The following is a 15974-nucleotide window of genomic DNA, read 5'->3' on the forward strand; positions in this document are numbered from 1 at the left end:
CAAGCGGTAATAGTTGTTTTTAAACCCTTCATTTGACTGATCATATTTTATTTTGACCTTTCAGTCTTTCATCAACTCCTGTTGGTTCTTTCTTCACAGCATTTCCAAGATTCACCCCCTTCCTCCCCATCCAAGCTGTCACCACACAAGTGACACAACACAAAGAATGAAATCAGATATCTTCCTAAGTATTGCTTATTCTATTTTCAACTTCCAAAAAGTGCACAGATTAAAATATGACAAATATTTGTAAGATATCTTAATTGTAATACTTTTTCAGTTGTTTTGGAATAGCATGTATAAAATTTTAAAAAAGCATTTATGAAAATTTTTGTAAAGAAATAAAGACCTTTCAAATCTCAGAGACGCTCAAAAAGATTATTTTTGAATAGCCTATAATAAAATTTTATAGTCTTATTGCACAAACATTATGTTCATTTAATCACAAATTAGCCACTTAGAATATGTTCCTATACTAAATATGCTTTAAAAAAACTCAAGGAGCCCCATAACTGAAGAACTTTCATAACGATCTTCAAAGACTACGTACTTTTTTATCATGTTTGAAGTTTCTATTATTATTACATCTTACATAAGTTTCTATTATTCTATTAAACTGAATTTCTGTAATAGTTTTAGTCCATTATTGTTCAACAGACAGCAGTGGGAAGACCAAGTAAATAAATATACCTGAATAATAAAAATCTACAAGGGCTCAATAATATTTCTTCAGTACTCTGTTTAAAACACTAAAATTTTAAAATGACCAGACTCTTGTTTACTTTGTTGTTGGTCATTCCAAATGCTCAATATATTTCCACAGGATTTAAGTATCATCATCCATAAAAGGGCATTAAGGCCCAACTTTCCATCCATCTTGTGCAAAGCAAGATAAATTTCAATTTCAACCCTCTCCTGGGTGATTAACAAGTGCCCCTGTTCACATTGGTCTACAGTATTTTGCTTGCAACCATTCATCACTTTGGGAAAAATCACATAAAATGTTACCAGTTTTAGATGAATTCAAGGCTCTGGAATTAAGGAAAAATGCCTTGTTTTTATGCTACTCCAGAATTATTGCCATTCATTTGATTTTATTAAAAACAAGGAATCTAATTTTCAATATGTAAAAACTGGGGAGACCACTGATGACCCTCCCATACACCAAACAAAGAGACACATATGACGTCACTTGGTTTATCAGAGGCACCCAGCATTACATGATGTCACGCACGCCATTTTGTGGAACTCTGTGGATTCCATGCAATCCCAGAACAAGTTTCTCGAGGGACCATCTCAGTTCCCCACTTGCTTCATTGCCTTCGCTTCTTCTCCCAAATCGGTCTGAAGACTGGTTCAGTGTCCAGGCTAAGTGATAGGTGCTGTGTCACGGGGAACCTGGGAGTTGGAACCAAGAAGAGGCGAAAAGACTTCTAATACCTACTAAAACCGAGCAAGAGGTCAGACCAACTGAAAAACACTGTCCGGTATAACCCTGGACAGTTGACCACCCTAGTGACGACCCAAAAAGAGCTGAAAAACGATGGATTCATTTGAAGTACGGTAAGTAGTAACTGTGCATTGCTAACTTTGGAAAAATTGATTATTGTTATTATTGATTACTGAATTCAAAGAGTTACTGAAACACCTTTGAGCCTTCGGAAGTGTTACTACCCAACAACTAGTCTTGTGTACTGATTAATTTGATTTTTGGTATTTGTCTCTATTAAGAATTAATGCGTTGCCTGAAACTGCTTGATAGTGTGTGAATAATAATAATAATAATGTTGGTATTTGTTAAGCGCTTACTATGTGCCAAGCACTTGAATCTATAGGGTGGGCATCTTGAGGAGAGAGTATCCAAGAGAAAATACAGTCTTGGATGGGTCCAAGAGGACCATTCATCCAGTGGGCAGTCAGATATCCTTTGGTTCATGCCGAGGTGCAAGTATTGGGTGTTGACTAAGATCTAGGAAGGGCTCAATCCTCTATATTGAGAGAGTTGGTGTCAGAAATAATGAAATGATGGGCCCAGCCTGGGGGAGAGGAGTTTGTCGGGCAGTTGGGTATCCAAACTTCGGTTAGGCCTATGGGGCGCGCGAAGCTCCGGTTCTCGAGAGCCTCCACAGCGCCAACTACCGTTCAAAGCAAAATTACCCAACGACTTTTATAAAGAAATCGACCGAGCATTTTTCATAAACGTGCCAAAATGTGTGTATGTGTGTGTTGTATAAGTGTGTAGTGGGGGGGGGGGGCGTAACGGAGGTGCCTCGGTTATCTCTCAGCGGAGCGCTTTGGACTTCGACAGATCTTGGTTTTACGGCAAATCCTGGCTCCGCCACTTGTCTTCCGTGTGACCTTGGACAAATCGCTTCACTTTTCTGGGCCTCAGTTTCCTCATCTGTAGAATGGACATTAAGATTGTGAGCCCCATGTGAGACAGGGACTGTGTCCAACCTCTCAACCATATATCTACCCTAGCGCTTCACAGCGTGGCTCAGTGGAAAGAGCCCGGGCTTGGAAGTCAGAGGTCGTGGGTTCTAATCCCAGCTCCGGCACTTGTCTGCTGTGTGACCTTGGGCAAGTCACTTAACTTCTCTATGCCTCAGTTACCTCATCTGTAAATATAGGGTTAAAAAAATGTGAGCCCCAGGTGGGACAATCTGATTACCCTGTATCTACCCCAGCGCTTAGGACAGTGCTCTGCACATAGTAAGTGCTTAACAAATACCATAATTATTATTATTACAGTGTCCAGTACGTAGTAAGCAATGAACAAATACCATTAAAAAGGACCCAACCACCCACCCCCACCCCAGCCCCGACTGGCACCTTTTCAGGAGATTTCATTTGGATAGGGCCTAGGGGCCAGTTTGAGCCACCCTCTTTCCCATGGTAATCAACAATTGCATTTAGTGAGTGCTTAATGTATGCAGAGCGCTGTATTAAGCGCTTTGGAGAGTCTGATAACAACAGAGTTGGTAGGCACGTCCCCTGACCACAGTGAATTTTCAGTCTAGAGGGGCAGACATTAATAAAAATAATTTATAAGGATGTACCTAAGTGTTGGGGGAGGGCGGTCTGAGGGAAGGATTGTAGTTGTTTCACACATATTTGTTTTCTGAGGGTCCTGTGGTTGAAGAGTAGCCCCCCTCACGGCCCCAGGAGTGGGGAAAGCTTTTGTCCATCTCAGTTTCTACTTGGCCCATGCCCTGCCTCCTCAAATCTGCCAGACAATAACTCTCTCCCCTTTCAAAGGCTTATTGAAGGCACATCTCTTCCAAGAGGCCTTCCCTGACTAAGCCCCACTTTTCCTCATCTTCCACTCCCTCCTGCATTGCCCTGACTTGCTCCCTTGGTTTTTCCCCTCCTCCCCGTCCCACAGCACTTATGTACATATCTGTCATTTTATTTATTTGTAATAATAATAATGATGATGTTATTTATTACGTGCTTACTATGTGCCAAGCATTGTTCTAAGCGCTGGGGGGTTACAAGGTAATCAGGTTGTCTCATGTGAGGCTTACAGCCTTAATCCCTGTTTTACAGATGAGGTAACTGAGGCACAGAGAAGTGAAGTGACTTGCCCCAAGTCACACAGCTGACAAGTGGTAGAGTTGGGACTAGAACCCATGACCCCTGACTCCCAAGCCCGTGCTCTTTCCACTAAGCCACGCTGCTTCAAGTCCCCCTCTAGACTGTAAGCTCGTTGCGGGCAGGGAATGCTGATGTTTATTGTTCATAATAATATTGTGAATAATAATGTTATTACTATTATTGTATTTGTTAAGCGCTTACTATGTGCCAAGCCCCTTCTAAGTGCAGGGTTGATATAAGGTAATGAGGTTGTCCCACCTGGGGCCCACAGTCTTAATCCCCACTTTACCAATGAGATACTTTCCCAAGTGCTTCGTACAGTGCTCTGCACACAGTAAATGATCAATAAATTCCTCCTTAGACCATGAACCCCATGATGGACGGAGACTGTGTCCAACCTGATTAACCCCTATCTACTTACACAGCGCTTCACAAATAAGCCCTTCACCCCAAGCACGGCGGCTCTGTGGAAAGCGCCCGGGCTTGGGAGCTAAGGTCGTGGGTTCTAATCCCGACTCCGCCACTTGACAGCTGCCTGACTTTGGGCAAGTCACTTCCCTTCCCTGCCCCTCCCTAGCCTCATCTGTCAAAAGGGGATGAAGCCCCGGAGGCCTACGTGGGACAACCGGCTGGCCTTGCGTCTTCCCCAGCGCTTTGAAGAGTGCTGGGCACATTGTGAGCGTTTAACAAACCCCACCATCCTCAAATAGGATTCGAATGAAAGAATGGGGTGGGATAGGTTAGCCGTTACATCCGGGAATTGGGGGCCTCCTTCTTCCCCGGAGGCTGAGGCCCTTTTCCTGGGGCAGGGCGGCCTTTCCCATAGGCCTCCTTCCTCCCCACCTCAAGCCGCCTGAGCCTGACTACTATAAAGCCCGCCCACCCCGCTCTGGGGGCCGGCCTTTCTCTGGCCCTCGAGGGCAAGAGGAAGGTGGCGTCTGTCGAAACCATTTCAGCAGCCGAGTGTCGCTTCCCTCCCCCTTCTCTTCTCAGCAGAGGTGCGGGGCAAGGGGGCTTCGGCCGGGACGGAGACCATCTGTAGGTCGGGGGGAATGAAAAAACCAAACCGCCCTTCCTTTCTTCCTTTCCCGTTTTGGACCCCGCCGGCCGCCCCGGGCTGATCCTGTAACTTTCTTCTCCCTTTTTCCAGGCACCGCCAGAAAATGGAACTGTGGAAACTGCGGGTGTTTCAGCCGAGAAAACGGACGGGGGCTAAGCCCATCTCCACCCCAGTGCCCGGTCGAGACCGTCCTGTCCAGACCTCCCCGCCTTGCCCAGGAGCCGCCCCAGCAGCCGCCTACAGTAGCCTCCTAAGCGCCCTCCTTCTCTTCCTCCTCCTCCTCCTCCAATTCTTCTCCTTTCTCCTTCTCCAATTCTTCTCCTTTCTCCTTCTCCTCCAATTCCTGTCCTTTCTCCTTCTCCTCCAATTCTTCTCCTTTCTCCTCCTCCTCCAATTCTTCTCCTTTCTCCTCCTCCTCCAATTCTTCTCCTTTCTCCTCCTCCTCCAATTCTTCTTCTTCCTCCTCCTCCTCCAATTCTTCTTCTTCCTCCTCCTCCTCCTCCAATTCTTCTTCTTCTTCCTCCTCCTCCAGTTCTTCTTCTTCCTCCTCCTCCTCCAATTCTTGTTCTTCCTCCTCCTCCAATCTTAATAATAATGATAATGTTGGTATTTGTTAAGTGCTTACTATGTGCCGAGCACTGTTCTAAGCGCTGGGGTAGACATAGGGGAATCAGGTTGTCCCACGTGGGGCTCACAGTCTTAATCCCCATTTTACAGATGAGGGAACTGAGGCACAGAGAAGTTAAGTGACTTGCCCACAGTCACACAGCCGACAAGTGGCAGAGCTGGGATTCGAACTCACGAGCCCTGACTCCAAAGCCCGTGCTCTTTCCACTGAGCCACGCTGCTTCTCCTTCTTCCTCCTCCTCCTCCTCCTCCAATTCTTCTTCCTCCTCCTCCTTCAATTCTTCTTCTTCCTCCTCCTCCAATCTTCTTCCTCCTCCTCCAATCTTCTTCTTCCTCCTCCTCCAATCTTCCTCTTCCTCCTCCTCCTCCAATCTTCTTCCTCCTCCTCCAATCTTCTTCTTCCTCCTCCTCCAATTCTTCTTCCTCCTCCTCCTCCAATTCTTCTTCTTCCTCCTCCTCCAATCTTCTTCTTCCTCCTCCAATCTTCTTCCTCCTCCTCCTCCTCCAATCTTCTTCTTCCTCCTCCAATCTTCTTCCTCCTCCTCCAATCTTCTTCCTCCTCCTCCTCCTCCAATCTTCTTCTTCCTCCTCCAATCTTCTTCCTCCTCCTCCTCCTCCAATCTTCTTCTCCTCCTCCTCCTCCAATCTTCTTCTCCTCCTCTTCCAATCTTCCTCCTCCTCCTTCTCCTCCAATTCTTCTTCCTCTTCCTTCTCCTCCAATTCTTCTTCCTCCTCCTTCTCCTCCAATTCTTCTTCCTCCTCCTTCTCCGCCAATTCTTCTTCCTCCTCCTCTCCTCCAATTCTTCTTCCTCCTCCTCTCCTCCAATTCTTGTTCCTCCTCCTTCTCCTCCAATTCTTGTTCCTCCTCCTTCTCCTCCAATTCTTGTTCTTCCTCCTTCTCCTCCAATTCTTGTTCTTCCTCCTTCTCCTCCAATTCTTGTTCCTCCTCCTTCTCCTCCAATTCTTGTTCCTCCTCCTTCTCCTCCAATTCTTGTTCTTCCTCCTTCTCCTCCAATTCTTGTTCTTCCTCCTTCTCCTCCAATTCTTGTTCTTCCTCCTTCTCCTCCAATTCTTGTTCTTCCTCCTTCTCCTCCAATTCTTCTTCTTCCTCCTTCTCCTCCAATTCTTCTTCTTCCTCCTTCTCCTCCAATTCTTCTTCTTCCTCCTTCTCCTCCAATTCTTCTTCTTCCTCCTTCTCCTCCAATTCTTCTTCTTCCTCCTTCTCCTCCAAGTCTTCTTCTTCCTCCTTCTCCTCCAAGTCTTCTTCTTCCTCCTCCACTTCCCCTAAACTGGCCTGCAAGGGGCGACCATTAGATCAGGAGCTGTCCAGGAGACCTGAAAGAAAGATGAGACGAGAGAGAGACACACAGGCAGAGAGAGAGAGAGAGACAGGCACACACACAGGCAGAGAGACATGCATACACAGGCAGAGCAAGAGAGAGACACATGCACACATACAGGCAGAGAAAGAGACACACAGGGAGAGAGACATATATACACACACAAGCAGAGAGATGTGCACACCAGCAGAGAGACAGACAGACCCACACACAGAACCTGGAGGTGGACCAACTCTGAAGGCTGCAGAGACCACTGAGCTTCTAACTGGAGGAAAACAGGAATATTCATTCAATAGTGTTTATTGAGCGCTAACTATGTGCAGAGCACTGTAATAAATGCTTAGAAAGTACTATTCAGCAATAAAGAGAGACAATCCCTGCCCACAACTAACTCAGAGTCTAGAATAAGGAATAGGCTACATGTAGCATGCAATAGCAAGGGGTGACAGAAGAGAAAGGGCTTCCTTGACAAGGAGGAAGGAAAGCTGGGGGCAAATTTTAAAACCTTTTAGGGAGAGATGGAACAAGCCCTTTAGAAAGTTTTAATAGGCTTGCAAACCAAGCACTCTAAACTAGTAGTTTGGGGCCTCCTCACAACCCTTATGTCTTCTCCTTCTGATTGAATTCAGTTAGGAATATGTGGTAATGTAAATCAGCTGAGGATTTTCCTCCCTCAAGGGCCTCATCCCTCTCCTGCTGTATAGCATCAGCAGGCACTGAGATTGCGATGTTCCTGGATTCCACTAGTACTTTACAAGGTTCTGAAGTTGGACCTTTATTCATTTTGAGGGAAATTGTACATGTTGATAAAAGTTGAAGCTTACTAACCAGAAAAAGAAATCAAGTTTGTAGCACTAGGTCTCTGGCAAATAAGACTAAGTTAAAGCAGGTTGATAGTCGCTCTTTCATTTCTCCCCATTAGGTAGACTTGCAGAGTGTAGTTTGAATTAAGGTCAATTTTCTTCTAGGCCTAAAGGGAAAACTCAAAGTGAAAGCTTTACCAAAGGTTAAAGAAAATGCCGAGCTGACCCAACTAGATGAGACTCCTTCTACCTCACAGAGGTCGGTAACAGTAATAAATTTTGAAGATGTCATAAATATTTACACTAGGCTGACAGTATGTCTTGGTTCAGCCAGAATAATGCTAGATTTTTGAAGGTCATGAGATTACTTTTTTAAATTGAAGGCAGTGTTGATTTGTGATGGGAATGGCCCTCAGCTGGGGCTGATGACTGGAGTTGATGAAGGGTGGTCTCTGCCCATCCTCCCAGCTCCTGCACCCCAACTGAGGAAAACATTTGTCTGCTGTTTGACCTTGGACAAGTCACTTAACTTCTCAGTGCCTCGGTACCTCATCTATAAAATGGGGATTAAGACTGTAAACCCAATGTAGGGCAGGGACTTTGTCCAACCTGATTACTTTGTATCTACCCTAGCACTTAGTACAGTGTGTTTTCATCAATTTCATTTATTCATTCAATTGCATTTATTGATTGCTTACTGTGTGCAGACCACTGTACTAAGTGCTTGGGAGAGTACATTACAAAACTAAGCAGTCATTCCCTGCCCACAATGAGTTTATAATCCAGTGGGGTGAGGGAGATGTACTTTAATTTTAAAAAACTTGAGATACATACAAAAGTGCCGTGGGACTGGGTCGGGGGAAGAACGAAGGGAGCAAATCAGGGTGATGCAGAAGGGAGTGGGAGAAAAGGAATGGGGGTGGGGTGGTCTTAGGCCAGAGGCAGGATATGGGCAAGGGATGGGTGGAGAGACCTGGAATAGAGGTACAAGAGAGAATGTTAGTATTGGAGGAGTGAAGTGCTTAATTTGTAAAGAATAAAGTGCTAGGGATGGAGGAACCCATGTGATTTTTACATTATAAATTTATACAGACTTTTTATGGTAAGGGGTCCCTTGGGTTGTCTTGATAAGGGAAGAGTTAGAAGTTGAGAGTGGTCCAGTAAGGGAAGACCTAAAACCTAGTGGCCACAGGTGGGAGGAGGAGGCGGCGGCGGCAGTTATGGTGAGCAGAAAACAAAAAATTGATCACAGCTGTTAGTCCAGTGGAAAAAAACATTGCTTTGGGAAGTGGGAGACATTTGTCGTAGTCCCCTTTTTGCCTGTTAGGACTAAACTTTCACCACCGATCACTCTGATTAAAGAACTATGCAGTTTGTTTCATGAGTTGGACAGACTCAACTGGATATTGGTGAAGTCTGGCTAATTTGGGCAACAAAGAGAGAAGCAGCATGGCTTAGTGGCTAGAGCACTGGCCTGGGAGTTAGTAGGACCTTGGTTGTAATCCCAGCTCTGCCATTTGTCTGCTGTGTGACCTTGGGCAAGTCATTTAACTTCTCTGTGCCTCAGTTACTTCATCTGAAAAATGGGGATTAAGACTGTACTCCCAGTGCGGGGCAGGATAACCAACCTGATTTGTCTTGCATCTGCCCCAGCATTTAGTACAGCACCTGGCACAAATCAAGCACTTAACAAATACTATTTTTTAAAAAAAAAAGACTGTAAAGGAGCCTGCCAAACGTATGGTGCTATGGTGCTGTGGTTAGAACATCAACAGTGAACTGGTCTTGCATGTGGGCAATCCTATGTGCACTTTGCAATGACTTCCTGCTCACTTGTTGCAATCTATGCCATAGTGGGAACATGACTTCCAAAGAAAGAGTGCAAGCGGGGCTGCACAAACCACTAGGATTGCAGTCGATTTCTCCTCGCTATTTAGCCCCAAAGAGAAACTCATAAAATCAAAAAACAGTTTCTGTAGTCAAAATATGTTTCAAAAATATGCCAAGAAAAGGAACGACCAACTGATTTTATATTTGACAAGCTTTTAAGTAAGGCTACCCATTTTCTTTTGTCCAGTATGTAATAAATGGTATTCTGTGAAAACAATTTTTTATAAGTATGATAGTGCTTTCTCACAAAAGTAATCCCCAAATTTGTGTCCATCAAAGGCATTTATTGAGTGTTTACTGTGGATTGAGTGCTAAACGATGTACAACAGAATGGTAAGAGGTGATCCCTCCCCTCTATGTGAGTGTAGCTTCCTTCACCCCTATTTTTTTTTTTACAACAAATGTCTTTATGATTAAAAAAATGGTTGTAGTGGAAATTGTTTTAGCCAATTTTTTCACTAATCCCAAGAATTCAAAAAATTTGGGCTTTCAAAAGTATCCTCAAGTTTGTACCACAGTGCATATGAATTCAACTTTACTTCATAAGTTGATTAAACTACTCCCTTGCAAAATCCTGTATTTAGTATTTTTCTATTTAGAAGGCAATTATTTTCCTTTAACATTTTAAATGACAGCCAGAATAGAATAATCACATTTCTAACCCTATCATTATTGAACCTACATAATAAGAGTTTGTAACTAGATGTGTAGTCCTTCATTAAAAATGATGATGAATGTTTTAGAAAATATAGCAGCAGTAATATTATGCCTGCACTTAGGGGGTATCACACTTTAAAACATCTCTGATGGTTCCTAAAATAATTTTCTTAGCTAAATGGATATTTTAAACAAAATATAGGGATATTTGAGTTCCAAAGTTTGCTAGCTCATTCACATTATTTTTGGATTTTGACATAGTGTACAGTTAAATATTACAGAAAAAAGGACAATGGAAGAAAATATTGAAGATGCCAAGAACAAGGTTCTGCAGAAAGTAAGTATTTAAAACTCTCAGTTGATTAAGAAGTCAAGAAGCAGCGTGGCTCGGTGGAAAGATCACGGGCTTGGGAGTCAGAGGATGTAAATTCTAATCCCGGCTCTGCCACTTGTCTGCTGTGTGACCTTGGGCAAGTCACTTAACTTCTCTGTCCCTCAGTTACATCATCTATAAAATGGGGATTAAACTGTGAGCCTCACGTGGGACAACCTGATTACCTTGTATCTGCCCCAGTGCTTAGAACAGTGCTCAGCACATAATAAGGGCTTAACAAATACCATAATTATTATTAATCATTATTATTAAGCTTGGAGTGAATAAATTAAATTAATTAAAATAAATTGCACTGGTTTTGGTAGCCTTGAATTATAAACATTAATGACATTGATAGGAATAAATCACTGTAATGGTTTCATGTGAATATTATTCATTCAATCATTCAATAGTATTTATTGAGTGCTTACTATGTGCAGAGCACTGTACTAAGCGCTTGGAATGTACAATTCGGCAACAGATAGAGACAATCCCTGCCCAGTGACGGGCTCACAGTCAGGTCCTTCTGACTCCCAGACCTATGCTCTATTCCACTAGACCACCCTGCTTCTCCAGTTTCCCCATCATCAACCAAAGCCTTGGGATTCAGAATAATAACAATAACTGTGGTACTTGTTAAATGCTTATTCTGTGCCAGGTGCTGGGGTCAATACAAGCAAATCAGGTTAGACGCAGTCCCTGTCCCACGTGGGGCTCACAGTCTTAATCCCCATTTTACAGATGTTGAGTAGAAACATAGGGTCATCATTATCCATACCTGCTTTGTGTAGAGCACTTAAGAACTTTGAGTTGGGAAGGATTTTAACTTCATAATGGAGGATGGAGTAGGGTCTTTTGGGGCAGTTACTGGTGTGTTTATATATATCTTTTACTGGTTTGATTATTTTACAACTGCCGATGAGTAAAAAGTGATATGATGTTAGGCAATGAGATTCTGTTTATGCACTCAATTGAAACCCCTCACTCTCTCTTATCCCCTCACCCTTTTCCAGTCATCAGATACATGGATTGAGCCAGAGTGTTAACCTAAGTAGTCTCTGGCACCATTTCTACATGTCTTAAACCCTAGCTCATGTATCTTAATCCACTGGAACTTCAGGCATACCCATGATACTGCCATAATATATTCCTTAAAAAACATGGATAGTTCATAAATGGCTGCATCATGAGGTATTTTATTATAGACTTACATGTTATCAATTGGAATCTGTTCCAGAACCTTTGGAAAAATAATTCAGAATTCCTATATGTGCAATTTTCTGTAGCACTAAACATCACTGAACTCTTTTTTTCCCTCTAAGAGTAATTCAAAGTTAACTTTAAATAGGGAGTTGAAATGAAATTATTAGTTTTCGCAAGATGCTCGAGAAGTAGAAGCTCTCTTGGATACCTGTGGGTGTGTTTTTGCAATATCAGTGAAAAAAATGCCAAATTTAGGTTGAACAACAACTTCTTAAAGCTCTTTGTAGTAGGAGACATCTGATAATCTTTATCAGGGTCTTATTTAGTCATTTTAAAAGTTCATCTGCTTTCTTAAAAATTGATATAGATTTTTATAATCTGAAAGTGGTATAGCTAGTAGAGGAGCAGAGAGTGTAGCATTAATGACAGCCATGACAACCTCCTCCACTCAACAGGAAATAGGGGTATCTCCACCTCATCAGAAAACAGGTCAGAATCAGGGTGAGGTAGAAATGCAGAGATTTTCAGGCAGATTTAGACACCCTATTCTACTGCACTGCAATTCTCTGCTGCTTTTGGATAGAACAAAATAGCCAGCTTTTACTTCATGTCCCGTGAGGTGGGAGAGAAGCCAGGTAAAGAGATGAGATTCCCAGCAGTGATTGGGATCAGATCTTGGATGTGTCAGAAATTAGTAATGTACCTCCAAATTTTACCTATTATGATTATTCAGAACCAGAGGTCCACCTATTTTTTTTAAGCTTTTTCTGCCCAACCCAGTAATAGCAGTTTCAGCTCCATGACTGCAGGATATGAAAGGGTCTGACAACAGCAGGATCCATTGTCTTTGCTGCCTTATAATATGCCCCAGTTTCAAGCTTCAAAATACACAGCCTAGAATACTTCCCAGCAGCAGAATCAGTCAGTCGTATTTTATCAAGCACTTACTGTGTGCAGAGCACTATATTAAGCGCTTGGGAGAGTACAACACAACAAAAAGCAGACACGCTATCTGGCCCCAGTCTAGAGGGGGAACCCTTTTCCTGAGGGTGAGCAGGTGTGGCACCATCAATTTATCTTACTCCTAAAATAAGAGTAAGATGAAATGGCTGTGTTGAGACAATAGAAGTAAGATAAACATGGTGCCATACAATATTCTTTCAAATGATTTTAACTAGCAGTAGAATGTCCTCTTACTCTAAATACAAATTCTGTGTATAGCAATGTGCCAAGCTAATTTTTGGAAAGTTAATACACACAGTTCAGATTTTTCCCTTGAAAACTGCAGATCTTAGCTGTTTTTATTACCTGCCATCCATTAGGATTAAAAATAACTGAAGCAAGATCTTGTTTTTAATCATTGATAATACTGTACTATTCTTCATAAATCAAACTGTTCCTATAAAGAATCTATTATTCCCATTGTCCTGTTGCTACTATAATTCATGTTTTCTTACTCCAAATAGGAATCAAAAATGGTTAACTTAAAAAGTAAAGAGAGTCTGAGAAGCAGTCCAACAACTACAGGTAAATTTGACTCGGATTTCACATTTTAAAAAATCAAAATCATGTAGTTTTGGGGGAGCAAGTTAGCAGGAACTCAGGAAAAAGGCACTCCAAGACCCCCTTAGCAAAATCTGGACTCCAGACCTGGGAGTCGGAGGACCTGGGTTCTAATCCTGGCTCTGCCACTTGTCTGCTGTGTGACTTGCACCTCAGTGACCTCATCTATAAAATGTTGGTATTTGTTAAGTGCTTACTATATGCAGAACACTGTTCTAAGCGCTGGGGTGGATACAGGGTAATCAGGTTGTCCCATGTGAGGCTCACATTCTTAATCCCCATTTTACAGATGAGGTAACAGGCACAGAGAAGTTAAGTGACTTGCCCACAGTCACACAGCTGCCAAGTGTGCCAGAGGTCGAACCCACGACCTCTGACTCCCAAGCCCAGGCTCTTTCCACTGAGCCACGCTGCTTCTGGGGATTAAGACTCTGAGTCCCACCTGGGATATGGACTGTGTCCAACTTGATCATCTTGTATCTACCCCAGTGTTTAGTACAGTGTCCAGCACATTGTAAGCACTTGACAAGTACTATTAAAAAAAAAAAAGAAGGGATTTCAAAATAATCAAGTAATGGGTGCTCCCTTTATTCAAAAGTAGCACACACGTCTAACACGTGTGTTTTGACAATACCTTTTTTCCCTTCACTTTATTGAAGTTCTTATAAGACTCTGTGCATATTGTAGCTAATAGCCTCCCTGGTAAATAGCAATAACACTATGACGTTGTTCATTTGAGGAAAAATAGTAAAAAAAAAAAAATTGCCTCATAAATATTTGTGTTAGACTATCACTTCTTGTAAATGCAGAAAAGTGAGTAGGATCTTGTGTTAATATTTATTAATGATTTAAGCATTTATTTGAGGTTCCTTTTATACAGTATTTCATCTTTGTTGTTTACTTATTTTTCAGAAGTGACAACCACTATTGATACTCCCTCATTTCTGAGTTATTCTGACTTGGATTTCTCTGAAGATTCTGAAGATTTAAGTAGCTACCCATCACCTGAAGTGTTCAGGGAAGCAGATTGCATAGGTATGAGTATACTTTCTAGGTTTTAATGTATACTTTCTAGGTTTTAATTTGGTAGATCATTTTTTATTCATTAAAAGAATTGGTCCAAATATACCCCAGAGAGGACCATTATAAGGACTGCTGGGGACTGCACACTTTTATTATCACTGTGAGATAGCATTGCACTTCGCACCCTAGAGCCTGGCAGTCTTTAAAAGAGGATAGATGCCCAGTATAGGAAGAAAAGTAGCAAGCTATTCCATTCTCAAATTAAAACTTTGAACTTCACTATCATGATGCAGCTAGAGCCCCTTATTGAAGGTTTTCTGGTTTGCAGTTTTACTTAGCCAAAAAGACTTTGACAATTGTCTTATGGTCTCTCCACCACCAGGTTCTGGCTTTTCCAAAGTCCAGGTCCTTTCATTGGTCTTTGAACTTGATGTCTGCAGGCATATGGACCCTGACATTGTTTGGGGTTGAGAAACCTGAGGGTACAAGAAACTAATCATATTTTTATGCCTTAGATATAGTTCTTGGCATTTGTGGCAAGGGCCACTGAAGTAATACCCCAAACCTTAAGGCCTAGCTTTCAAAAAAAAAAAAGAAAGAAATTAGAAATTCTCTTTACAGAGGGGAATTCTGAGGGTACAGGAAACTAATTGTATTTTTATGCCCTGGTTATAGTTCTTGACATTTGTGGCAAGGTCCACTAAAGTAATACCCCAAACCTCAAGGCCTACTTTTCAAAAAAAAAAAAAAAAAAGGAATTAGAAATTCCCTTTACAGAGGGGAATTCTCTTTCCTCCTCCCTCTAGCCCCCCACCAACACACACACTCCCTAGAAAGTTCTAAAAAAGATTATACTTGAAAACAGGTAAAGGGGAAAAACAGAAAATGGCTAATCAACCAATAATAATGTTAAGTGCTTAAAACACTAATTTGTAGGAATAGTACACGGGCAACAATGAAGCAGTCCCTGGCCTACAACAAGATCTTAATCTAAGAAAGGGGAGTATATACACATGGGGAAAAAAATAAGAAGTTAAACTAGTCAGAAACAGCAACAGTAAAAAAATAGTTAATTCCTTGTCTCTTCCGACTTCTCACTGCTGCCCCATCTTAACTGTCACACCTTTCCCAATGTTCTTAACATTATGACAGGGAGTTCTACCCATCCTCTGCAACTGCAGAAGTTGGGGCTTCTCACCCATGATGGTGTAGATGGAGATGGGGGTGACTAGTCATGAAGCTGACACCCAAGTACCCTCGGAGTCCTGTTGATGACAGACCTCTGTCAATCAATCAAGGGTATTTATTGAGTCCTTACTATATGCAGAGCTTTGTCCTAAGCACTTGGGGAATTCAACAGAGTTGGTAGATGCGGTCCCTGGAGCTTAAAGTCTACAGGAGGAGATTGACATTAAAATAGATTAGGAGTAGGAGAAATAGCATCAAATTACTTATGAGGCATGCAGCTGATGCAGAGGAAAGAGCAGTTAGGGGAAATAAAGACCTTAGTCTGTGAGGACCTCTTGGAGAAGGTGTGGTTTTAGGAGGGTTTTGAAAGAGGGAAGAGTAGGCTGCCAGATATGAAGGAGAAAGGAGTTTCAGGCCTGGGGAAAAGGTGGGCAAGTCATCAGTGGGACAAACAGGATTGAGGTACAGAGAGTAGGTTGATGTTAGAGGAGTGGAGTGTGCAAGTTGGGTTGTAGTAGGAGATCAGTGAGATTAGGTTAAGGAGAGAGCTGATTGAATAGTTTTCAAGCTGATGGTAAGGAGCTTCTGTTTGCAGAGGTGGGTGGGTAACCACTGGAGATTCTTGAGGAGTGGGGAGGTATGGAATGAAC

The 15974-nt window shown here is 42.5% G+C and overlaps 1 protein-coding gene across 1 annotated transcript in view; it reads left to right on the forward strand.

The window, feature by feature from the left end:
* Positions 1 to 1259: 1259 nt before the first annotated feature.
* Positions 1260 to 15974, forward strand: part of MEIKIN (meiotic kinetochore factor) — a 36821-nt gene continuing 22106 nt past the window's right edge. Inside the window, exons 1-6 of the mRNA XM_007655366.3 lie at positions 1260 to 1563; positions 4748 to 4899; positions 7593 to 7686; positions 10236 to 10311; positions 13017 to 13077; positions 14026 to 14148. Of these exons, the coding sequence (XP_007653556.2) occupies positions 1544 to 1563; positions 4748 to 4899; positions 7593 to 7686; positions 10236 to 10311; positions 13017 to 13077; positions 14026 to 14148 (526 nt within the window). The 5' untranslated portion in view covers positions 1260 to 1543. The remainder of the gene's footprint in view (positions 1564 to 4747; positions 4900 to 7592; positions 7687 to 10235; positions 10312 to 13016; positions 13078 to 14025; positions 14149 to 15974) is intronic.

The sequence above is a fragment of the Ornithorhynchus anatinus genome, chromosome X1 (genome assembly GCF_004115215.2).
Source record: "Ornithorhynchus anatinus isolate Pmale09 chromosome X1, mOrnAna1.pri.v4, whole genome shotgun sequence".
Taxonomy (NCBI): Eukaryota; Metazoa; Chordata; class Mammalia; order Monotremata; family Ornithorhynchidae; genus Ornithorhynchus; species Ornithorhynchus anatinus.